General features: G+C 40.9%; 2 protein-coding genes across 13 annotated transcripts in view; one reads left to right on the top strand and one right to left on the bottom strand.

Moving 5' to 3' along the window:
* The window catches only part of MAPK10 (mitogen-activated protein kinase 10), a 379,167-nt gene extending 372,047 nt beyond the window's left edge, over positions 1-7,120 (top strand). For 7 of the 9 annotated variants that reach the window (XM_013964774.2, XM_018049689.1, XM_005681861.3 and 4 more), the window contains one exon: positions 2,734-7,120. In XM_013964774.2, coding sequence (XP_013820228.1) covers positions 2,734-2,876 — 143 coding nt within the window. In that variant the 3' untranslated portion in view covers positions 2,877-7,120. Of the gene's footprint in view, positions 1-2,728 lie in introns of all 9 variants that reach the window. The other 2 variants (XM_018049691.1, XM_005681863.3) reach the window with 1 other exon arrangement.
* Positions 22,515-24,631, bottom strand: part of ARHGAP24 (Rho GTPase activating protein 24) — a 568,165-nt gene continuing 566,048 nt past the window's right edge. For all 4 annotated transcript variants that reach the window (XM_005681855.3, XM_005681859.3, XM_005681858.3 and 1 more), the window contains one exon: positions 22,515-23,269. In XM_005681855.3, the coding sequence (XP_005681912.1) occupies positions 23,026-23,269 (244 nt within the window). In that variant the 3' untranslated portion in view covers positions 22,515-23,025. The remainder of the gene's footprint in view (positions 23,270-24,631) is intronic.

The raw sequence follows: 24,631 nt of genomic DNA, 5'->3' as shown, positions 1-24,631 counted from the left end.
AGGTTTTTTGGATAAGAAAACACAAGATACAAAAGGATATATATGAAATGATTATACTTAGAGAGAGTTCCTAGCAAAAAGACTAGAAAGTAAAATATCAAAAGTTTAATAGTTCTTATCATTAATTTGAGGATCAGTGCATATTGCTGTCTTTTTTTCCTATATTTTTTATATTTCTCATAATTTGCATAAATATGGTTGTAATCAACAAAGAACAATTTGAAAAGGATCCATATAATTTGTCTTAGTTTAAGTATGTGTATCGTCTCCAGTTACTGCCACATTTTAATCACCTACCTACTCCAGGAACAAGGAGATTGTATTAAGTTCTCCACTTCATTAGATTTTTTCCCTAACTTATTAGATGTATTTGATAATACTACTGGGACTTATTCACAGGGATATATGATTTTCACCAAATACATCTCACTTTATTAGATGCTTATACTTCATATATTTTTAATAGTGAACTATTTCACAAAACATGCATTTCACCACCCGTATCACTTGAATATAAAGGCTCTATAAAGAGAAAAAGTGATTGGACTTTCCGGGCTGCTCTGGTTTAATTCAGTTTTATGATCTCCCCTGTGTGGTTCTCAAAACTACTGTAGCTCAGTAAGTATTTATTGAGTGATTACCATGAGCAAGTTTCTCCTCAGAGTTTCAAAATCTTTGTATTCCTACATAGCAGATCAATTAAAAATTTTTTGTTGTTCTTATTTGGAGATTCCCAGGTAAGCAAGCCTGATGAAAACTAAACACACTCAAGAGGCTGACTGTGGTTCTGACTTCTGTTCTTTTTAACTTTCATCCACAGTCCTACCTGGATTTGCCTATATGGATTTTAAGTTTTATTGTCAAATTAATGATGGTGTAATAATATTTACTTAATATACCTTCCTTTCTTAAAACTGTAGCCTCAAAGTAATTTGGGAATTACCTCAGCCTATTATTTCTGGGATAAGAGGCTTATATGTGTTTGTTTTTAAAGTTGCCTGAGGGAGCTCCCTGGCAGGCCAGTAATTAAGACTCTGTGATTCCAGTTCCTGGAGTGTGGTTTGATCCCTGGTCAGTAGCTAAAATCCCACCTGCTGCCTTATGCAGGAAAAAAAAAAAAAAAAATCTTCCTGAATTGAAACCATCCAGGTTCAGGTGATTACTTTAAAGGTGTTCACTTATTTGCCCTCTTCTTAGAACAGTGGTCGTCAGCCTTTAACATCAGTCTCTGGGAGCTTTTGAAAAATGCAAATGCCTTGACTCTACCCAAGGCCAGACGCATTACAATATGGGAGGTGCAAAGGGTGAATGGGGTGTTCAGTGGAGGTTTTTTTTTTCCTTTTAGAAACATTACAGGTGATTTCTAGGCTAGAGCAGAATTTGACAGTTATTGCATTGTTGTTATTTAGTCACTCAGTCATGTCCCACTCTCTGCAGCACCAAGGACTGCAGCACAACAGGCTTCCCTGTCCTTCACGATCTCCCAGAGCTTGCTCGAGTTCATGTCAGTGATGCCATCCAACCATTTCATCCTCTGTCATCCCCTTCTCCTGCCCTCAATCTTTCCCAGCATTAGGATCTTTTCCAATGAGTCAGTTCTTCCCATCAGGTGGCAAAGTATTAGAGCTTCAGCTTCAGCATCAGTCCTTCCAATGAATATTCAGGGTTGATTTCCTTTAGGACTGACTAGTTGGATCTCCTTGCAGGGACTCTCAAGAGTCTTCTCCAGCATCACAGTTCAAAAGCATCAGTTATTCGGTGCTCAACCTTCTTTATGGTCCACCTCTTACCACCATACATGACTGCTGGAAAAACCATAGCTTTGACTAGACAGACCTCTGTGAACAAAGTAATGTCTCTCCTTTTTAATATGCTGTCTAGGTTGGCCATAGTTTTTCTTCCAAGGGGAAAGTGTCTTTTATTTTCATGCTGCAGTCACAATTTTCAGTGACTCTGGGACCCCAAAAATAAAGTCTGTCACTGTTTCCATTCTTCCCCCATCTATTTGCCACGAAATGATGGGTCCGGATGCCATGATCTTCACTGTTTGAATGTTGAGTTTTAAGCCAGCTTGTTCACTCTCCTCTTTCACCTCCATCAGGAGGCTTTTTAGTTTCTCTTTGTTTTCTGCCATAAGGGTGGTGTCATCTGCATATCTGAGGTTATTGATATTTCTCCCAGCAACACTGATTCCAGCTTGTGCTTCATCCAGCCCAGCGTTTCTCATGATGTACTCCACATATTATAAGTTAAATAAGCAGAGTGACAATATACAGCCTTGATGTACTCCTTTGCCAATTTTGAATTACTGCATTAACCCTTGAATAACTTGTGACCAGGGACACTGTGTTGTTATCCTCGTGTTCACAGTCTAATGTACTGCTCTGTGTTAGTGGTTCTATGAGGACTTGTCGAATGAATGATGGAGCAGACATCCCCTATCTAGGGTCCCCAACCTTCAGGATCTAATAATGCCTGATGATCTGAGGTGGAGCTGATGTAATAATAATAGAAATAAAATGCACAGTAAAGGCAAGGCACGTGAATCATCCCCAAACTACCCCCCCCCCTTATTGCTCTGTGGAAGAATGGTCTTCCATGAAACTGGTCCCTCTTGCCAAAAAGGTTGGGGACCACTGCCTTATCATACGTGCACACACTTGGCCACTGAGTGACATCCAGCTGAGTCTAGTTCCAGGTTTAGTCATGTTGGTCTTCGTTTTCTTAGCACAGGTGCAGCCGTGAACAGCAGTGAGAGTCTCCCTCCTTCCTCATCCGTCAATGACATCTCCTCCATGTCCACCGACCAGACCCTGGCATCTGACACTGACAGCAGCCTGGAAGCCTCGGCAGGACCCCTGGGTTGTTGCAGGTGACTAGCCGCCTGCCTGCGAAACCCAGCGTTCTTCAGGAGATGATGTGATGGAACACACACGCAGACACTCACACACACACGCAAACGCAGACACGCAACGACAAGAACATGGCAAGGGAGAGAATCCAAGTCTAAAATTGAAACACATCTTTCAGCCTGCTTCTTCTCCAGAGTTCTGTATTGCAGCTAAGCCAAATGTATATTTAACTCCTAGTTGCTCTTGCTTTGGTATTCTTCCAATGATGCTTTTACTACAGAAAGAAAATCAAACACAATTAGAGAAGCCTTCTCCATAAAGTGTAATTTTAATGGCTGCAGAACCAGTGACCTGTAACTGCCCTTTCAAATGGCATGACAAGGTGTGCAGTGGCCCCATCCAGCATGTGTGTGTCTCTATCTTGCATCTACCTGCTCCTATTGGCCTAGTCAGATGGATGTAGATACAGATCCGCATGTGTCTGTATTCATACAGCACCACTTACTTAGAGATGCTACTGTCAGTGTCCTCAGGGCTCTCCCAAGACATCACGCACTGGGGTACCACATGGTCCATTTCATGTGATCTATTACTCTGACATAAACCCATCTGTAATATATTGCCAGTATATAAGCTATTTAGTTTGTTAATTGATTAAGCTGTATGTCTTATAAGAAAATGTGTAAAGGGTGGAATATGGGGAGGGAGTGAGTTCTCTTGGACCCTTGAAGATGTAGCTTCCAAATCTGAACTGATTAAATGGCACCTGTAAACCAATTTGTAGAAAGAACATATGTGATGCTTATGTACAGTGCGGGGTGGGAGAGGGTAACAGTTTCCAGGTACTGAATGGTTTGACCTTTCAAAGGAAGGTAGGCATAACAGTTGAGGGTCTTTTCTCTGATAGTGAGTGGTAGGAGAGGCTAGGGTAGTGTGGCCACGTGGGAGGAAGAGCTAAAGGAAGTATGACCCAGATTCTAGGAGACGCCAACATTCCTGTTTTAGAAAGGAGACCCTCATTTGTCGTTTGCAAATTATGTGTCACAGCTGAGAAGAGATTGGCAGCTACTGAGGCAGGGTTAGTGCGTCCATATCTGATGGGAACCCTTCTCTGAAATAGAGGGGGGCTGCCTCTACATGGTATCCCTAACAAAAAATGAGTTTGCCTAGGGTATTTTTAGATTGTGGGTTGTGTTTTCCATGACTGTGCTATTTTCCGTGTTTATGCCTTGTCAAGGTTTTATTTTGAGAAGAAATATTACTTCCCTCTTCTGGAATTAAAAAAATAATTACTTAAAAAAAATACCCAAAGCCCAGGGCGATCCTCAGGTTAGCATTTGAAAACATCCACAGACGTTCCTCAGGGGTTTCCCCGACTCCTTAACGTGGCCAATGTCTCGTGTTTATTTTTTCATAAATTTCACTGATTCAAGAAGGGCTGATCATCTGAGTTTTGTACCACAAGTTGACGTGACAGCAATAACTCTTCCCATAAGTTACTGCTGCTAAATAGCTTTAGCAATAGAGTGTCTTAAAAGCCATGAAGCATTGATGTCAATGTTTAGCAAAATCTCCTGAACTTAGCTCAAAAATAAATGAAAGTGCTTTCCCAGGCACTTGAAGGAGGCACTGTGAAACATCCTGGTTTCATACAAGGCGATACCAGGATAACTTCTCAGCAATAACAGGACCAGGTCGACCCTTCTCCTCTTATTCACTCTAGTGAAGTATCCATCACAACTGTTTGCACTCTGACCATTTTGGTGCTCACCAATGTGGTAGTATTTCAGCTGAAGAAGAAGCGAAACACACAGGATGGTTGGTTGAGTGTGAGATGACGGGCAAATGGAAATCCCTCTGAAAACAGAGCAGACAGGAATGCCAGTGCTCTGAAAACTGCCTTAAACACAACGATAAGGAAGCCGTATCTCTTCCTAAGCAATAGAATCGACTCCCACCATTGCCACGGGAGCAATGCTGCCATTTACCAGGGATTGCTTCGCACCGTAGATTTCATGACAAGAGGTCATTTGTTCAAAATGGAGAGAAAAATTATTAGACTGTGCAGCTTGTCCCCTGGAATAGAAGTGGCCCAGTGTCTCTGTCTTGCTGCCCTTGCTTTTGGTTAATATTGCAGACAATCTGATTGGGAAAATGCTTCCCCATTCACATGAGTTCTCTCAATTTTCTTTGTGTCACACTCTCTCAACCCTCCCTCTTAGTCCCCCTCCCCCTTTAAAGTTTCTCTTCTCTGCTTTCCTTTTTCTTTGTTTATCTCCTTTCTCTGCGCTCTTCTCTTGCTATACCTGCGGCATCTCCCCTCCTGGCCCTTTAACCACATGAGATTAAGTGCAGAGAGCACGAAGCTGTTGAAAGAGAGTGAATCCCAGGGAGAATTTCATCAGCCACAAAACAACACCCGGAGACAAAAGGAAATCTCCAGCCAGCGTCTTCAAACCACTAGACAGTTAGACTCTCATGTATGTGGAAGTGATTTTTTTTTTCCACTCAGATGAAACCAGGCAAGAACTACCTAAAGTCCCCCACCTTTACTTGCTACTTCCACTTGCTACTTACTTACTTCTCTTAACTCTACTAGTCTGGCCTCTCTTGTTGTCTCTTGGAAATGGGTTACCTTTAGCCAGAACTCCCTCCAGTCAAGGAAAAATGGAACAACCTTTATATTGAGATATCATGTATTACAAAGCAAGCTAAGGGTTAGCTTCTTGACAGCTTCTACAATTAATTTTCCTAGATTATCAAAGCAACAGGCGATAGGCCAACAGAAAGAACCATCATTGCAGAAGTCCATCCACCCTTCACAATCTTGGGTCCATTTTATTAGAGTCACTTCAGGAGGTGATTATGTTGTTACCAGATCCACAGAATATACTATGTTCTGCACTGAATCTTCTTTTCTTGAAAAAGCAATTATTTCTGGTGCAGTCACCCATTCCTTCAAAAGGTGTCTCCTGCTTTTCAGGTAGGGGGGTGTCAGGTCACTCTTAGGAAAAGTGACATTCCTGCCTATGGTTGGGGTTCCTTTCAGAATGCGAAGTTGGCCTGACCTTCCTTAAAGGGCAAGTAGTTTCATAGTGATCCTTCAAGAAATATTTTGTAGTATTTTACAGGAGGGATAGCTACATGCCCATGTGCAGGAGAAACTAGATTTTTGAGAGAGCTTGGCAAAACCACCACCACCACTTTGATATTTCTATATATATTCTGTTGGCCAATGTGTCCAAAAGAGATACACTGGCCTAATAACCAAATTTCTTCTTGTGGAATAAAAACTGATAATAATCTTGCATCTTCAAGAATCTGATGACTGAGCTTTGAGAGAATGTACCCCATAGGTGGACCAGGGCCTGGTCTGTTACCTCCACTTGGAGTAAACTATTTAATTGAAGGCCAGGGAGCTGTATAGTTTATTCTCAGTCTGTTATCATTATCAGAAAACTATCACCTAAGGATACTGATAGCAGCTGACTGGTAAATCAGAAAATAGGCCTTGACAAATAGGATAAGTAGAATAGGTGAGATTAGATAAATCCTTTTATGACTTGCCAGGGAAGGGGTGGGGGGCAGAATGAGCAAAATGGACTTTAAAATTTTAAATAGTCATTGCAAAATCTAAATTATTCCAAATCTATTTCTGTGTAATTCTCAACATACGATAATCTAAATCTTAGAAGCATCATGCTCTGTGATGAATGCTATCAACCAGGTTAGCTGAAGAGAATTTATCTTGTATAGCTCAGAGAAAGGGATTAAATAGACTGAGGAATCTTTGATTCCAACCACTTTGGGTCTGAAGAGAAATCTCCACCCTCTACCCTGCTCACAATGCACAACGTGTGTATTTTCCACAGAGATTATTGAACCCAGAATGGAAACTCTTTCTCTAAGAACAACAATCAACTTATAATGTACATAGTTACACTAATTATTTTCCATGTGATTAAAATATAAGATTTTATCTCTTTTAGCACTTGGACAGTTTTTTGGCTGTCTGAAATGGCTCACTTTGACTCATTTCCTTGGTCAACAAGCTGAAATGGAAGATCTCTGTATATGAACTCCTGTACATCTAACTTTTGATTATGTGGGACCAATGGCCAGTATATCCTGATGGACAGAAATCTCCCACCCCTAGTTAGCACTGAACTGTTCACCTTGCCATGTATATCTTGCAACAAGACCTAACTTACACCTGCCTGTTACTCTGCATGATTGGACTCCAAAGACCATTACAAATGATGAGAATTGTCCTGTGTCCGTGTTTATGAAATGAACTGAAAACACACACACACATTCATACACATCTCACCTTTATAGTTCTAGACCAACACCGGGAAGCAAAACTACGCACATCCAGTTTCTTTGCAAGGTCTTAATGGTGAGAATTGAAAGTCAGCCTGATAGATCAAATGCACTTCAGTGATGTTTAATAAGGATTGAAATTATTTAAATCATTTATGTCCTTTCTCTTTTTCATTTTGTGTGTTTTTTTTTTCCTTTTTTATTTTCAAGATGTTGGTGAAACAAGAGGATGAATGGGGGGAGAACTTTGGCTTTTTTGAACTCTTTGTAGGTGGATATGAAGTCAATACATTGTGATTTCTGTTTCTTATGAACTATTAAAAAACAGAGCAAATCTGCTTCTAGTAACATAAAACCAAATCCAAACCCAGACTGTTGGAGTTTGCCTGTTGCTAACTATTGTCGTGCTGCTCATTGTCTTGGGTTTTATGTCCTGACAGTAGCTCTGAAGCATATCACATGATTTCATTGTGCAGTCTGATTGTGCCAGGGAATAAATGAGAAATGAGGAGTGACCTACTTTCTCACTTTGGGTAATGAGTGTGTAATACATATGTGACCATGTAGAAAGCTCTACTTTCATTTGAGATTAGTTTCTTCTAATCTCATTACTCAAGAGAGAGGTCAAAGTTTTTGTCTGTGTGTGTGTGTGTCTACGTGGTAGTTAACCTTACTCCTCAGTGACTTTATGATTTTATGTCTTCAGGTCACCAAACCCAAGTCAAGCTGGAAACATCTGAAAAATTGAGAAATGGCCTTTTATTTCTGTAAATACAATGTTTTATTTAACTAGCTAACCATTACAAAGAAAATCTGGAAGATAAACATACCTATTCTTTTGAGTTAACACAATTTAGTTTGGGTGAACTCCGGGAGTTGATGATGGATGGGGAGGGCTGGCGTGCTGCGATTCATGGGGTCGCAAAGAGTCGGACACGACGGAGTGACTGAATTGAACTAAACTGAACCTTTTATATATGAGAAAAATAGAAACCAAAAGCCATTTGTTATCTCTGGCATAGCTTCTATTTTAAGTCACATATCTTTACTCTGTTAATAAAATAAGTTTAAAAGTGGCCAAGTATAGGTACCTGAAAATACAATATTAAGAAGGGGAATCACATTCCATAAGACTGCTTATGGAGAAAAAGGATCAGAAGGAGTTATTGGTGCATACCAGGTGCCATGAAACGTTACCAAATATGTGGGTCATTTTGACTGCATTTACAGTGAGAATAAAAATATCTTGAAAACTACCTTTCTTGCTTGTGCAACAGCCATTCTAGAAGGAGGATTCTGTTTGCTCAGCAGTTGCACTGGGTTACACTCAAGGTGGACCTCCCTGGTGGCTCAGACGGTAAAGCGTCTATCTACAATGTGAGAGACCTGGGTTCAGTCCCTGGGCCGGGAAGATCCCCTGAAGAAGGCAACGGTAACCCACTCCAGAACTCTTGCCTGGAAAATCCCATGGACAGAGGAGCCTGGTAGGCTGCAGTCTATGGGGTCACTAAGAGTCGGACACAACTGAGCGACTTCACTTTCACTTACACTCAAGGTAGAGGTTTTTGACCTTATGGATTTATCAGAAAGCTACTTGTTGCATCTCTTTCCTCTCCGAAGTTTGAAAGGCATACCTGGAAGGCATTTGCAAGTAGGGAAACACACTGAAAATGCTATTGTCTCAGATCAGTTCACGTCGGGGACCGCTGAACATGGTGAGTCATCTCCCCAGGTCCAGACTGAATTCGGTCTGTTCATCCTTGTAGATCAGTGTCTTCTCTTTTGCTACTGAAACAAACTGTAGACATGCACAGTTCCTAAGCACATGAAGTGTGATGTACATAGACAAGAATCAAACCCCACTTTGGAATTTCCCATCCTCTCTTGTCACATATTAAAGACTTATCATAGTATAAAACTTAATGTAAAATAAGTCTGAAATGCCATTGAGAAGATTCAAATTTTACTCCATGGTTCACTTCCTTGACACTGAACTTCTGGTTCTGTCCTTCTTTTTCTTCTTTTTGCCCAATGATCCACATTGTCTGCAACTCAAAAGCAGATATAAAATGTTATTCATCTTAAAAACTCTCCACACTCTTCCTAGAAAAGTGTATCTCTCACAATTTGCTTTTCATGAACACTTTTATATTTGCATTTGTCAAAGGGTTATTTATGAACAACTAACTATACACAAAATAAATTTTTATAAACCAAATAATATCTTACATGGACTAAGGAAACTACTGATATTAAAGTGCTTCTTTTATAAAAGGAAGACTTTCAAAAAGCAACTGCTTATTTCTTAATGTTAGTATTTTGCAAACTTGGATTTGGTGCAAATCAAGCTCTCAGAAAATTGCTCTAAATTTCTAATTTAAATTCTGAGTTACATTCGTAAGTGGCACATTCATTCACTCCAAAGCCATTTGTTGAACATCTCTCTATGTGTCCTTGGTAGGAGATAAATACAACATAGTTCTTATCCTCACAACTTCAGAGTAAATAAAGCTTAACAGTTTAAAAAAAAAGTGGTTGAAGCAAAATATCTTTAACTCATCTATTACTTTCTTTGAAAATAATAATGTGTTCAAATTAGTGGCATGATTTGAATGATTCCATTTTTATTATTCTCTTAAAGCAAATGAGACACAGAATCTGCTTCTTTAGATGTTATCATTTTGTCTAATTGTACATAATTACAATTAATGAAGGGCTTCCCTGGTGACTCAGCAGTAAAGAATTCTGCCTGCCAATGCAGATGTGGGTTGGATCCCTGGGTTGGGAAGATCTCCTGGAGAAGGAAATGTCAACCCACTCTAGTATTCTTGCCTGGGAAAACCCATGCACAGAGGAGCCTGGGCACAGTCCATGGGGTGCCAAAAAGTTGGACAAGACTTAGCAACTAAACAACAACAAGCAAATTTCAGTCTTCAGAAAAAAGGAGAAATGTGATGGCGTTTTGACACCTTACCAATGACTTGTGATATTTGTATCCTCAGGGAAAAATAGGTAAGAGGTTCAGAGGCTAAAAAACCACAACAAAAATAGCATGGATGCTTTTTTCTACATAATATAAAATTCATTTTGATACATGTTTCTTTCGAGAGCTATTGGGCCTGAATGCTGAGCTTGAGGCTCATATTTCAAAATATCCAAGTTAGTAAATAACATCACAGCAGATACTGGAGTCTCTCTGCACTGATGTTCTCATAGGAAGCCAAATCTTTGAAATTTGTTCAGTCTGTGAGGGTTGTTGGAGCCCTAAAATACGGTAGAGTTTAGTCATTTGTTATTTTCTGTTAGACACTCCAACTCAGAACATCACTGAATATGTGAACCAGAAACTTGACATTGAACTCTGAACATTCACTCACTGACCCATGCCACAGATATTGATTACTTCAGTCTTCTCATGATTGTTCTATGCACACTGAAAAAGTGAAAGTGAAAGTCATTCAGTCATGACTCTTTGTGACCCCACAGACTATACAGTCCATGGGATTCTCCAGGCCAGAATACTGGAGTGGGTATCCTTTCCCTTCTCCAGGGGATCTTCCCAGCCCAGGGATCGAACGCAGGTCTCCCTCATTGCAGATGGATTCTTTACCGGCTGAGCCACAAGGGAAGCCCAAGAATACTGGAGTGGGTATCCTATCCCTTCTCCAGCGGATCTTCCTGACCCAGGAATCGAACCAGGGTCTCCTGCATTGCAGGCAGATTCTTTACCAACTGAGCAATGAGGGATGCCCAAGGTCCTGTATAGCACTGAGAAAACAGACAAAGTATTAAAAGGATAAGGCATGATAAGGGGTATCATTTAGATGAGGTGATCAGGGCAAGGTTCTCAGAAGAGGTGATATTTGAGCAGAGACCTGAATCAAGTGAGGGAATGAGTTATATTAGTATCTGAGGGACAAGCAAGTTCAGAGGCCTTGGAGCAAGAGTTTGTTTGTATATATAAAGAATGAGTCTTGTGAATAAAGGGCTTCCCCAGTGACTACTCAGTGGTGAAGAATCTGCCTGGCCAGTTCAGGAGACTGGGGAGATGTGGGTTTGATCCCTGGATCGGAAAGATCCCTAGGAGGAGGAAATGACAGCCCACTCCAGTATTCTTGGCAGGAAAATTCCACGGACAGGGGAGCCTGGTGGGCTGCAGTCTAGGGGATCTCAAAGCGTCAGACAAAACTGAGCACACACTGCCTCTTGTGAATAAAGCAGAATGGACAAGAGAAGTGTGATAATAAATGAAACTGAAGAGGTAGAAAGAGTAAGAGCATGACAAGATCTTGGGATTTGATCTATCATGGGAAGATGATGGATAGAGTTGAGCATGGAAATGCCATAGTTTTTCTTCTTAAAAAGCATCTCCCTTGCTGCTGAGTAGAGAGAGGAGGTTAAGAAAAAAGACAAGAATGGAAACAAAGAATCCATTGTAAGGTGTATCAGGAGTCCGGAAAAGCATGATGGAACTTGGGCTAAGAAGAGCTGGTGCTGAGAAGGAGTTAGAGTCAGAGTCTAATTAAGGATACGTTGTGAAGGCAGAGTTGACAAGATCTGTTGATGGATTGAAATGTGATACGGAAGAAAGAGATGAAGGAATGATTGTATTTTTAAGAAATCTAAGCTGCAAGGTAAATGATGGTGCAGTTGACTGAGAACGATGGGCTAGGAACATATTTGTGAAGAAATTCATATTTCTTGTTGGAAATGTCAGTTCATTAGATACTCCTATGAAGTAGCTGGATTTTCTACGAGGTTGGAGATAGGAAAGAAGTTGAACGGAAACATAAATTTGAGAGTCATAAGTGTTGATTGAAACAAGGAGATTATAAGAGGCTTAAGAGGTTGAGGGTAGATGAAGAAGAGTCCAAAGATGAATGTTTCTCTTGTTCCAACATACAGAGGTCAGGAAGAGGAGGGTGTTCTAAAGAATGTCTAGTAAAGCAGAGGGAAAACCAGGAACACGTGCTGTCCTGGAAGCCAAACAAAGTGTTTCAAAAATGAGGGAGTGGACATCACAGACAATGTCACTGAACAGCTAAGATGGAGATGGAAGATAGACAATTGGACTTGGTTTTATGAAGGCCATGGCTGACCTTGACTACGGTAGTTTCTCTGCAATTTTGAGCAAGAAAGCATGATTCCACTGAGTTCAAGAGAACATGGGAAACAAGAAGTTAGAAATGAGGTCAGAAAATTCAAGGTTTTTTTTTTTTTTCTGAAGAGTGAAGCAGAAGAATGATGTTGAAATTAGACATATGTATATATAGATAAGATGAAAGGATTTTTTAAAGTTACCAAAATGTAAGTATGTATGGATGGGCTTAATAGTTAAGAACAAAACATCTAATGCAAGAGAGAAAGAGTAGCTATTTGAAGGAGCGATATTCTAGAATAGGAGAGGTGTGCTCTCAAAGAGGAATCGTTGGCCTGGGTGGAGCAGGCAGCACGGTTTTGGAAACAAGAGCTAAGATGGGTGTACAGTGCAGGCGTAGTTTGTCTGGTAGATGTGATGATGAAACATTAAAACAGGGACTTCCCTAGTCGTCCAGAGGTAAAAACTTCACCTTCCAATGCAGGGAGTGTGGGTTTGATCCCTGGTTGGGGAGCTAAAATCTCATGTGCTTTGTGGATTTTTTTTTTTCCCTCAGTAAAAAGAGGCCATCGGTAAGTAAGTTTATATAAGTAAGATTATCAGCTGAATATGAGGATAGAAAGAGCTCATGGGGCTTATGAAGTGTGAAATAGATCTTAAAAATTACAAAAATAAGTTATTAGACAACAATGAGAGGGAAATGAGTCATTTTTATATAAGGTAGACAAGTCAGTCAGTGGTCTTTGCTCTTCAGCCACGTTTAGTTTTTTAGATGAAGATTAGGAGGAAGCAGAAATTGAATTTAGCCAAAGTTGAGTTCTTTTCTTTGCTTCCCAGGTGAGTGGAGTGGTGGAAGAGAAGGTGAAGGGATTTGAGAGTGGAGTGTGTGAGCACGTACTCAGTTATGTCTGACTCTTTGGCACCCCACGAGCTGTAAACCACCAGGTTCCTTGGTCCATGGAATTTCCCAGGCAGGAATACTGGGATGGGTTGCCATTTCCTACTCCAAGGAATAAATATGATGGAGAGCCACAGAAGCTAAGTTGGTCAAGGAGGGAAGTGATGCCATGAGGGATGGCATGAGGGGATAATTTGGGAAAATTTAGGCAAGTCCATGGCTCTGAGATACTTTGGGAGTATTCAAGAGTTGTTGGAGTGATGGTGCAAAAAGGAGTGATCTAGAAAGAGAAGAGGTGATAATCAGAGATTGGATGCTTGGTGACATTTTGGTAATGGTACAGTTATTTTTAGGCTGTATATTATCACCTCACTTGTTTAATTTGTATGCAGAGGACATCATATGAAATGCTAGGCTTGAGAGTCCCTTGGACCGCAAGGAGATCAAACCAGTCAATCCTAAAGGAATCAGCTCTGAATAGTCACTGGAAGGACTGATGCTGAAGCTGAAACTCCAATAATTTGACCATCTGATGCAAGAGCCGACTCATTAGAAAAGACTCCAATGCTGGGAAAGATTGAGGGCAGGAGGAGAAGGGGATGACAGAGGATGAGATGGTTAGAGAACATCACTGAGTCAGTGGACTTGATCAAACTTTGGGAGATAGTGAAGGACAAGGAAGCCTGGCATGCTGCAGTTCATGGGGTAACTGTATCAGACACGACTTAGCGACCCAAGAACAGCAACAACTTTTTGTAACGCCATGGTGTGAGGTCAACCTTGGGCATAGGTGGCTGATGTTTGGGCAGAGGAGAGTAAGATTTTTCAGGACCGAGTAGGTTGAGGAGCTGTTTGGCCAGAAGTGAAGACAAACAGCTGATTGAATGCTAAAAATACTCTTTCATGTGACATGTACTTCCAAGAAGGTTCTTAGGGAGGTGAGAGGATTAACGCTCCAAAAGGAGCAATAAAAAGCAAAGAGAGACCTTCCTCTCCGCCAGGCTAATGATAATTGTGGGAATTATCATTTGTGTTGAATTGTGTTGTGGGAAGGAAAAATAGGCCATCCTGGAGAGGGCTGCAGGACAGCCATGTCTTTAGGACATAGCTGCTTCAGGAAAGATGTAGAGGGGACGCTGGCAGATCTAGAAGGTGTAATGGAAAGGTTGGGGGATGGGGGAGGGGGTCAGAGTTTGAAGCAAACGTGGGAATGTGCTGAGCAAGACAGGGATGAGCTCACAGGCAGAGACAAGCGACATGGGCCATTAGCTACTTCGATGAAAAGTAACAGAGGGTGAGGGCTTCCCAGGTGGCCCAGCAGCATCCACCTGCCAATGCAGGAGTTATGGGTCGATCCCTGGGTCAGGAAGATCCCCTGAAAAGGAAATGGCAACTCTCCAAGAATTCTTGCCTGGGAAATCCCATGGGCAGAGGAACCTGGCAGGCTATAGTCCATAGGGTCACAAAAGAGTCAGACATGACTGGGCAACTAAATGGCAACAACAACAGAGGGTGAAGTGTTCTTCACATCTATTAGCCTGTTCTATTCAATTAGCCTGTTCTAATTGGCTAAGAGTCGTTAGCTAATTCTAACGACTCTTGTGGAGGCAGGGAACGTGTATGTTGGGAGGAAAGGGCTAGGATGGACTTGGTGTTTTCACAGATTCTTTAAGGGCTCCCCTCAGAGCCAAGAGATAGCTTTGCTCCAAGCAAATAGTCCAACTTGACTCTTCACTCAGACAATTCAGTGTTATCCTATTACCTGTACTCTTCACTTAAGAAAGGGACCCCTAAGATAAAACAAAAGGACTTCTACCCATGTGGGCTGGTCTCACCTGGGCTTGAGCCTCAAGGGGCTATGATGACAGCAGGTACACACAGTCCATAAATAAAGAGTGTCATTCAGCCCTGGACCTGAGCCATAAATGGGATGTTAAACAACACACTTTTCATTGGCTAAACTTTCCGCTCAAAGGTCTAGAGTAGGTTCAGTAAAGTCAGGCTGCCTGGAAAACTGTTCGTTATCCAAGTCACTTGGCAACAAGAGGCCCTTCAGCTGGGCAGTGCTAACACTTGGCTCATTTCCCACTGGTCCCATTAAGAAGACTATAAAGAAAATAATGAAAGAGACCTCCAGGAGCCACCTATCCAGCACTCTTTCCCTGTGGTTTGTGAATTCAAACAAGGCAAAACACTTCACACCCTGGCTGCTGCCTTTGAATAAAAGGGTAGAAGCCGCCTGGGACCTAAGTGTGTTTTCAAGTCTCACAGGGTGCAAGAAGGTTGTTAGGTAGAAGGCCACCTCGATGGCACAGGCTGGATAGGTCATCTTGTGTATTTGAAAAGGCCCCCTCCCTAGAGTCTGTAACACAAGCACCTTCATACATGCTGTTCCACGTATGCTCCAGGGAGGCCCTGGCTCCAAGCTGCCCCCTGTTGATTACCTCCAACCTATCCTTTACGGCTCATGTCATAGCCATGGCTCTGCAGTGCCTTGCCCAGCCTCACCTCTGTGATCTTTTAACATCTGCAATACATCTCATGTGGAAATTATTGTAAATTAGGCTGAGCACCGAAGAAATGATGCTTTTGAACTGTGGTGCTGGAAAAGACTCTTGAGAGTTCCTGGGACTGCAAGTAGATCAAACTAATCAGTCCTAAAGGAAATCAACCCTGAATAGTCATTTAGAAGAGCTGTTGCTGAAGCTCTGATACTTTGGCCACCTAATGCAAACAGCCGATTCATCGGAAAAAACTCTGATGCTGGAAAAGATTGAAGGTAAAAGGAGAAGGGGGTGGCAGAAGATGAGATGGTTAGATAGCCATCACTGACTCAAGGGACATGTTGTTGTTCAGTCACTAAGTTGCATCTGACTGCAACGCCGTGAACTGCAACACGCCAGGCATTCCTGTCCTTCAATATCTCCTTGGATTTGCTCAGATTCATGTGAATGAATCTGTGAATGATTCGTGTGAATCTGAGCAAACTTAGCCTCCTGCTAGTCTAGAATGTGGAATCCTTCAACGAATATTCACTAAAGGTGATGCTGATATGACTGTAGGCATGTTCACTGGCCCACATCCTTAGGCACTTTCACCGTATTTTACCTATACCTTTAATGCCCATTGTCTTCCTCTGTGTCCACATAGACAAAATTGGTGGACAGTTAGTTAGCGGTGGTTCTTGATTTTATTCCCAGATCATGAATGTAATTGTATTAATTGCAAATAGAAAGGATGCTTTCGGCATGCCTCTTTCTTGTCATCAATCTCAGCAGGTCATCTGAGAAAAGGTAAAATTAGAGTCCTTGAGACAGGGTCGCAATTACACCCTCTGCTGCTGTGCATACTAGTGTTTCATTGCTGGTCAGTTTCCCAAGGCCAGAATCTGGCTATGAGCTCCAGAATCATCCTTTTAACAGGAGTAATTTGGGGGCCAACAGCTACCATTTATAGAACACTTAATATATGCCAAATACTGTGCTAATCACTTATTCATGCCTCAAAAAAATCTAGTAAGGAAAAGATAGTATTATTATCCCAGTTTTACATAAAAATGAACAGGCTTGCAAACTCTTCATAACTACTAAGCTGCAAAGCTGGGATTATGATCCAGGTCTCTGAATGCAAAGGTTCATGCATTTTCTCTTCTAGGGTGCTACACCAAGAGGGCACAAATCTGCAATGTAAGGAACACTGGGGTTTGTGGTTGGCTCCCTGGGGCTTCCTTGGTGGCGCAGCAGTAAGGAATCCACCTGCCAATGCAGGAGGCATGGGTTTGATCCCTGGGTCCATGAGGTGCCCTGGAGAAGGAAACGGCAACTCACTCCAGTATTCTTGCCTGGAGAATCCCATGAAGAGAGGAGCCTGATGGGCTACAGTTCACGGGGTTGGAAACGACTTAACAACTAAACAACAACCCCAGTCTAGGCTGAGCACCGAAGAATCAATGCTTTCAAACTGTGGTGCTGGAAAAGACTCTTTGAGAGTTCCTAAGACTGCAAGTAGATCAAACCAAACAGTTCTAAAGGAAATCAACTAAACAACAACCCCAATCTTTAATCCGCTCCTGCATTTCCAATGAGAGATAATTATATCACTAAAATTATGGTGCTACTAATTATATGAATTAATTTTATAATATTATACCATATTAACTATATCTTTAAAAAGAGATTTAAACTCTTACCTAGCATTGATATAACTTTGTAAAAGGAATCCTCAGTGTGTGAATAAATTGGAATGACATTATTTAAATTCCACTTGGAGTTTTTAGTCACTTCATGATAAATTTACATATGAAATCTACACTTTAGTTAGCTTGATGGCATGGGCATTTCTATTTTAAATATTCATTAAAGGATACACAGCCATATAGTTTGATAAGTCAAACCAGTACTATAGACTCACATGGAAGCAAGTCTTTTTTCCTGAGCCCGTAATGTAAAAATCATCACAGTTGTCTAAAGAGTTTTAAAGAAATGTATACAGAATGCAGCAAATGAACCCTCAACACTACCTGTATATTTCCAATTTATTCTTATGTCAATTTGCATTGATATTTTTCTAGGCTTTCAGCTGAATTAATATAAAAACCAATAGAAATCCAGATGGACATTGCTCACAGCATGCATTGACTAAAGATTGTCATCCCTGAGATTTATAATTAAACAGTATCCCTCATAAAGCAAAGACAAAATTTACTGCTAACTCTCCATGCTGATAGTCTGTGGCATAATAATGGTGAAGAGTGTGTGTGCTCAGTCTTGTCTAACTCTTTGTGACCCCGTGGACTGTAACCCACCAGGCTCCTCTGTATATGAAATTTTCCAGGCAAGAATACCGGAGCAGTTTGCTATTTCCTGCTCTAGGGGATCTTTCCAACCCAGGGATGAAATCTGCATCTCTTGCATCTTCTGCATTGGCAGGCAGAATTCTTTACCATTGCTTCACCTGGGAAGGCCAGTGATGATGGAGGAGGAGGCACTTAAAATCAATAAGATATCTTTCTGGTGCCTTAAGAAACTCCATTTATCAATAGAGTTATCAATCAAGTTACATGGCAGGCACTTGGATAGGCCCAGGGCACATCACCTCAAAGTAAGAGAGTTATCGTCTTCACTTTACAGATGAAAAAACTAAGGCTCAAAGGTTAAATAACTTTTCATTATTTTGCATCTTGCCTAAGGTATATTCAGTCCAGTTCAGTTCAGCTGCTTAGTCATGTCTGCCTCTTTGAGACCCCATGGACTGGAGCTCACCAGGCTTCCTTGTTCATCACCAACTCCCGGAGCTTGCTCAAACTCTTGTCCATCGAGCCAGTGATGCCATCCAACCATCTCATCCTCTAGCATCCCCTTCTCCTCCCACCTTCCATCTTTCCCAGCATCAGGAGCTTCCCCAATGAGTCAGTTCTTTGAATCAGATGGCCAAAATATTGGAGCTTCAGCTTCAGCATCAGTCCCTACAATGAATATCCAGGACTGATTTCCTTTAGTATGGAATGGTTTAATCTCCTTGTAGTCCAAGGGACTCACAAGACTCTGCTCCAACACCACAGTTCAAAAGCATCAACTCTATGGTGCTTAGCTCTCTTTATGGTCCAGCTCTCACATCCATATGTGACTACTGGAAAGACCATAGCTTTGACTAGATGGACAAAGATTTGACTATGTGGACAAAGTAATGTCTCTGCTTTTTAACATGCTGTCTAGGTTGGTCATAGCTTTTCTTCCAAGGAGCAAGCATGTTTTAATTTCATGGCTGCAGTCACCATATGCAGTGATTTTGGAGCCCAAGAAAACAGCCCACTGTCTCCATTGTTTCCCCATCTATTTGCCATGAAGTGATGGGACTGGATGCCATGATCTTAGTTTTCTGAATGCCAAGTTTTAAGCCAGCTTTTTAATTCTCCTCTTTTACCTTCATCAAGAGGCTCTTTCATTTCTCTTTGCTTTTTGCCATAAAGTTGGTGTCATCTGCATATCTGAGGGTAGTGATATTTCTCTGGCAATCTGGATTTCAGCCTGTGCTTCATCCAGCCTGCATGTACTCTGCATATAAGTTAAATAAGCAGGGTGACAATATACAGCCTTGATGTACTCCTTTCCCAATTTCCAACCAGTCCATTGTTCCATGTCCTGTTCTAACTAGTAAGATGCTTACTTTTGTATGGTTCTCAGCTTCCTGCAATTAACCATTCCACTTTGCTGCTTCCTAAACTACTTTTTAATTTGGTGAAGAAAACAACCAGACATGGAAAATGGTAAAAGATATATATATATATATATATATAAATTGGGAGCACAAAACACAACTAACCTTCCATTGAGATCTTAGGAAGCTTTAAAGGGGAGCTGACATTTGATGAGAAATGCTGGGCTGGATGAAGCACAACCTGGAATCAAGATTGCCAGGAGAAATATCAGTAACCTCAGATATGCAGATGACACCACCCTTATGACAGAAAGCAAAGAACTAAAGAGACTCTTGATGAAAGTGAAAGAGGAGAGTGAAAAAGTTGGCTTAAAGCTCAGCATTCAGAAAATGAAGATCATGGCATCTGGTCCCATCAGTTCATGGCAAATAGATGGGGAAACAGTGGAAACAGTGGCTGACTTTATTTTTGGGGGCTCCAAAATCACTGCAGATGGCGATGGCAGCCATGAAATTAAAAGACGCTTACTCCTTGGAAGAAAAGTTATGACCAACCTAGACAGCATATTAAAAAGCAGAGACATTACTTTTGCCAACAAAGCTTCATCTAGTCAAGGCTATGGTTTTTCCAGTAGTCATGTATGGATGTGTGAGTTGAACAATAGAGCTGAGTGCCGAAGAATTGATGCTTTTGAAATGTGGTGTTGAAGAAGACTGTTGAGAGCCACTTGGACTGCAAGGAAATGCAACCAGTCCATCCTAAAGGAAATCAGTCCTGAATATTCATTAGAAGGATGGATGCTGAAACTGAAACTCCAATACTTTGGCCACCTGATGGGAAGAACTGACTCATTTGAAAAGACCTTGATGCTGGGAAAGATTGAACGCAGGAGGAGAAGGAGACGACAGAGGATAAGATGGTTGGATGGCATCACCGACTCAATGGACATGAGTCTGAGTAAACTCTGGGAGTTGATGATGGACAGGGAGGCCTGGCATGCTGCAGTCCATGGGGTCACACGACTGAGCGCCTGAACTGAACTGAACTGAACTGAACTGACATTTGATTTGGCAAAAAACAAAAACAAAAAAATACACGGTTGGTGTGTGCCAGATAGAAGGAAGGCAGTCAAGATGTGCACAATGATAAAACGTGGAGGGACTTTGCACGTGGTCCAGTGTTAAGATTTTCCTTTCAATGCAGGGGGTGCAGGTTGGATCCCTGGTGAGGAATCTAAGATCCCATCTGCCTTATGACCCAAAAACAAAACAAAAACAGAAACAATATTGTAAAAACTCAATAAAGACTTTAAAAATGGTCCACATAAAAAAAAATCTTAAAGATGAAGGTGGAACGTTTCAGAGGCATGAGATAGCATTGCAGGTATGGGGGGAAGTGGCAGGATCTGAGACTGAAAGTGCAGGTTAGAGTCATATATACTGTGTGAGGGGCATTTGAATGTTATTAACAAGGCTAAAATGGTCAGAAGGATGACTTAGAAAGAGCAGTCTGAAAATGAAATACCAAAACACAAGGGGCTGGGTAAGATGATTTCATCAAGAGATGGGCAGAATTGATCAAAGCGAGCAGATGAAAAAGGTGAGGATGGGTACTTGATGAGTGAATGTTAACATGAAGAAGAGGGTATAGTAGAGATAAATTCTAGTTAACAGTGATGGAGTCCTTCTTGTATACTAGGTATTGTCAACCTGATATAAGCTACCTTGCTGAAACCACATAAGTCTATGAGAGCAGTGTTTTTATTATGCCCAGCCATTCTACAGATGAAAAAAGAGATGCGCAGAAGATTTAGTAACAGCTGGACAATTGGAAAAAATTTGAACATGGGCAGTTTGCATAATCTTTGATTTTTACTGTTGTAACATACAGCTTCCTATGAGTCTGTGGTTTTTGTTAACTAAGGCAGGGACTTGGGAAAAGATAAGAGATAATTTTTGCACATATTGCAGTTGAATTTTCTATAGGATATCCAGGTAGGAGTATCTTGCTACAGAATTGAAGAGAGAGAGAAAAGGGAACTAAAGATAAAGGAACTATTGCTTTAGAGACAGTGGTTAATACCAAAGGACCACATAAGCTTGCTCAGTGTAAGTTTATAAACAAAGGCGGCACAGAGACAAGAACAGAGGTTGTAAAGGTTACCGTCCTCTCGAAAATAAATACAGACAGAGAACCTCCAAACAACTCAAATCCCATAAACTCAAGTAGTATTTATTTCTAATTATGCCTTTTGTGACTTTCTCTTCTAGTCTGAGAAAGATTTATTCGCTTTGCTTCTCAAAATCATTGTCTTATTTAATTGTGAAGAATTGTTCTCTCCAATCTCCAGCTCCAGAGAGTCCTAGAGAGTCTGGAAAGTTATCATTAGTGATGCTCACAAATTTATCACCATCGGACTTTTAAAGATTCACATTTTAAAATTATTGTGAATAACTATGTTTTAATAGGGAAGGACAATATTGTAAAAAATTAGAAGCCGGATAGTTTCTTCCAAATTGTCTCCTCCTTCTCCTGGTCCCTTTTCCCTCCATCACCTCCCTCTGGCTTCAAACTACCTTTGCCAGCTCTCGTTTGGAAAGGATCCTAGATGGTAACAGAACAGTCAGCCTGAGCAAAAGAAGAATATAAGGCACATACTCCAGCAGTTTAACTGAGAGAGATACGGTAATACTATTTCACTGTTTGCATTTCCAGAGAGCAGTTCAGGGTAGGGCGAGGTTGGTAGGGATGGGGGTGGAGTAGAGGACGGGTGCTCAACGTGGACACCATAATTAGCAAACATTGTTTCTCAATTTCTCAATGGCAGAAAGAATTTTCTCTCATAACCATCCAGCAGAAAGAGTAATTCAAGGCATGACTACTTAAATGCTTTCTTCTTCTTTTTTTTTTTAATGATTTCCCCCCCCCCTCTAAAGTGCATCCTGCATAGGAGACATGCGTCTATGGCATGGGCAAGACAGACCAGGGGACTTAAGATGGAGACCTTTTTACTTAATCTAAAATTTCCTGTATCAAACCATCTCACCAAGAAAACTGAGCAGTGTCAAGGGCAGAATTCATAGAGTGATTCAAAGTTTCCTGGGGATTCCATCGTATTTTATAAAATTATTTATATTTCTCTTTTTGGTCACGGAAAGGTCTATTGGCACAAACAGCACAGCCACAAAGTATTCTTTTGATTTTAATAACTCATCTCATATATATTTTTATATATTTATATATCTGCTTATCTTCGTTTCCTCAGCAAAAGGGGAAATAAAAATATTGATCTATAAAATAAGCTGATGATAACACAATGCCAAAAATAGCTTATGTTAAGTGCAAGGGGTGAAGCTTGAAAGCAAGCTAAATTGCAATGACATACTGATTTAACATTTTAAATACAAGACTGGCAATAAAATAATTCTTGAGATATGCTTCTTGTTTTTAGTTTACTTTTTAAAAACTACTCTATATACACATATCCAGTTTTAACACTTAACAGTAGCATTATGGGACATGATACAACTTTGGTACACATTGAAGATATGGGTAGGTAATGTCTATAAATGATATGCCTCCCCCAGCTTGAACTCTGTACAGCCAGGTGACCAGCCACCTGGTCCCATATAATCTTCCCACCAGAATCCCCAGCGTCCTTCCCAGGGCCGCTCGAGACAGCGGGAGAGAGCGCCCCTCACTGGATCCATATCGTGTTTCCTCTCTCGGTTCTCCTGGGTTCCACTGTCAGCTCCCCAAACGTGGAAAAAAACTGCTCCATCTCCTTCTGAAGCATGTCATTTCTTTTCTCTGCATCTTCTTTTGCCCGTTCGGCATTTCGCATTTTGATTTCTATCATTGTGAACTTTTTCCTTTCTTGATCCAGTTCATCGTGGAGGCTCATCATTTCTGTTTCCAAAGTCAAGTTTCGCTGTTCTAAGCTGCACAGGGTGGAGAAGGAATAAGAGATAAAGTAATTTTTTTTTTGAAATGCAAAAAAGTTTTAAAAAATATTTCCTAAACTCTGTCTCTGCAATGCTTCAGAAACTGGAACGAGCCCTTTCAAATCAGTGAATCAAGGTCCACTGATTAATACATACATATATATATATTCTTCTTTTTCTTTTTTTTACTATTTTGTAACATGATTCACTATCATTTCTGCCAGACCCCAAGACCTCTCTTGGAAGTATTTCGTTGTCATTTGATAGTGAATGAGTGAATTTCAGCACAAAGAAGCCAGAGACCAGGGTCATCGTGCAGCACAGAATTTGGCAGAAGCAGGAGGCAGCCCAAACTACAAAGCTTCCTGAGTCATTAAATGTAAATTTGTCTTCACTAAAAGAAAGGGGAAAGTCTGATAAAGTTGTAAAGAAAAGAGGGCCATCAAATTTGCTTTCTACCAAAGGAAAAAGTGACAGTGAAAATGTCATTGCTAGAGAGAGTAAGTCCACACGGCATCCATCTTATAAAAGTGATTCTAAAAGTAGCCACCTTACATTAACAAGAGAAGCAGAACTTACGTGTGTTGAATAAGTAATTCACCTGACATTTAGAGTCCACTTAAATAGCCTGTTAGCTACAATTCTGTCTTCCAAGTTAACATATCTTAAGATCACTATACAGTAAGTTCCCTACATACAAATGAGTTCTGTTCCAAGAGCACATTTGCAAGTCCAATTTGCTTGTAAGTCCAAGAAACAAAGTTAGCTGAGGTTTCCAACTAACACAACTGACTATATAGTACTGTACTATAATCAGTTTATCATACTTTTCACAGAAATAAGACATTCAAAATAGAAAAAAGAAAACATTTTTAATCCTACAGTATAGTACCTTGAAAATACAATAATACAGCACAACAGCTGGCATGCAGGGTCTGGTATCAAGTAAACAGGTAAGAAGAAATATTGACTGGAGGAGAGAGAGGAGGTAGAAGATGGTAGAGCTGAAGGATCACCAGCAATAGGAGACAGAGGGCAAGCTGCAATTTTACTCACACCTGACATTAATGGAATGTACATCTGCATCTTTGAAAGTTTACAACTGCAAGGTTCCTATACAGGGGACTGGGGCTTCCCTGGTGGCTCAGAGATAAAGAATATGCCTGCAATGCAGGAGACCCAGGTTCAACCCCTGGGTTGGGAAGATCCCCTGGAGGAGGGCATGGTAACCCACTCCAGTATTCTTGCCTGGAGAATTCCAGACAGAGGAGCCTGGTGGGCTACAGTCCATAGGGTTGCACAAGAATTGGAAATGACTGAAGTGCAGAGTTCCAAAGAATAGCAAGAAGAGATAAGAAA

The sequence above is a fragment of the Capra hircus genome, chromosome 6, assembly GCF_001704415.2.
Source record: "Capra hircus breed San Clemente chromosome 6, ASM170441v1, whole genome shotgun sequence".
Lineage (NCBI taxonomy): Eukaryota > Metazoa > Chordata > Mammalia > Artiodactyla > Bovidae > Capra > Capra hircus.
Note: the sequence above shows the minus strand (reverse complement) of the source record. Positions and strands in the feature narration are given on the sequence as shown.